This window comes from Austrofundulus limnaeus, unplaced genomic scaffold, assembly GCF_001266775.1.
Source record: "Austrofundulus limnaeus strain Quisiro unplaced genomic scaffold, Austrofundulus_limnaeus-1.0 Scaffold3056, whole genome shotgun sequence".
Taxonomy (NCBI): Eukaryota; Metazoa; Chordata; class Actinopteri; order Cyprinodontiformes; family Rivulidae; genus Austrofundulus; species Austrofundulus limnaeus.
This window is the reverse complement of record NW_013955458.1, coordinates 5,660-6,501: the sequence shown is the minus strand read 5'-3', so window position 1 is coordinate 6,501 and position 842 is coordinate 5,660. Positions and strand designations below refer to the sequence as shown.

Genomic DNA, 842 nt, shown 5'->3' with positions numbered 1-842 from the left:
GTTTCAGACAGGTTTTAGACTTATCCACTGTTCAGGTAGTCTTTTGTTATATTTATATTTTTATTGAACCTATGTATCCCTTCCATATTGGTTCATAATTCATGTAAAGTGGTTGTGAGGTTACTACATAACTTTAACTTGATGTATACTTAAAATATTTGGCCAAGCATTATTCAGAAACAAAAAATGAAACAAAAAACAAATGTTATCTACCTGTATTTGACTCATTCCTTTTCAATTTGTATGTTTTTCCTGTCAACAAATCTGTGGCTTCGAATTTTATCAAATTTACTGTCACGGTCCTGGCATCTGGTGTCTCCATATCCACTGACACTTGATTTGTTGAGCGAGCGTTTTCCAGCATGTAATTGTCATGCAGGGTGAGCTCTTGCCATTCCCCATTGGCATCCTTAATTGCCCACTGGATGGTGAGCGCCACCATCGCCTCCTCTTTAGCTCTGAGGTCTTCTTCAAGTGCTTTTTGAACCGCTTTGTTTATCAGTTCAATGACACTCAAAACGTCTTCTTTTAAGCCTTTCAGCAAATACACTTCTTTTCTTGACCCAGGTCGATCTCTTCTCCCAAATCCAGCATTCGCTGTCCCAGAGCTCTGATGCTTTTGGTGCTCCAGACTTATTCCAAAGACCTTGATTTTTGCCATCACAGCGTCCATCTCCATGTCGCTTAGCTTAGATAATTCATGCACATTCACTGATCGCTCTAACAGCTGCTTCTGCAATAATTCTTCTAAATCAGTTTTGATGGTCTTGTTGATGTCCTGACCACAGCCAATTACATGTAACACCACTGGCTGGGGCTTTGAGGAAAGAAAGGACTGGTCT

At 40.0% G+C, this 842-nt stretch overlaps 1 protein-coding gene across 1 annotated transcript in view; it reads right to left on the bottom strand.

Annotated features, from left to right (window-relative positions):
* The window catches only part of LOC106511669 (poly [ADP-ribose] polymerase 14), a gene marked incomplete at both ends in the record, with an annotated part of 6,675 nt that extends 6,004 nt beyond the window's left edge, over positions 1-671 (bottom strand). The window contains 1 exon segment of the mRNA XM_014000417.1: positions 214-671. Within this exon segment, the coding sequence (XP_013855871.1) occupies positions 214-671 (458 nt within the window).
* Between the last annotated feature and the right edge of the window lie 171 nt (positions 672-842).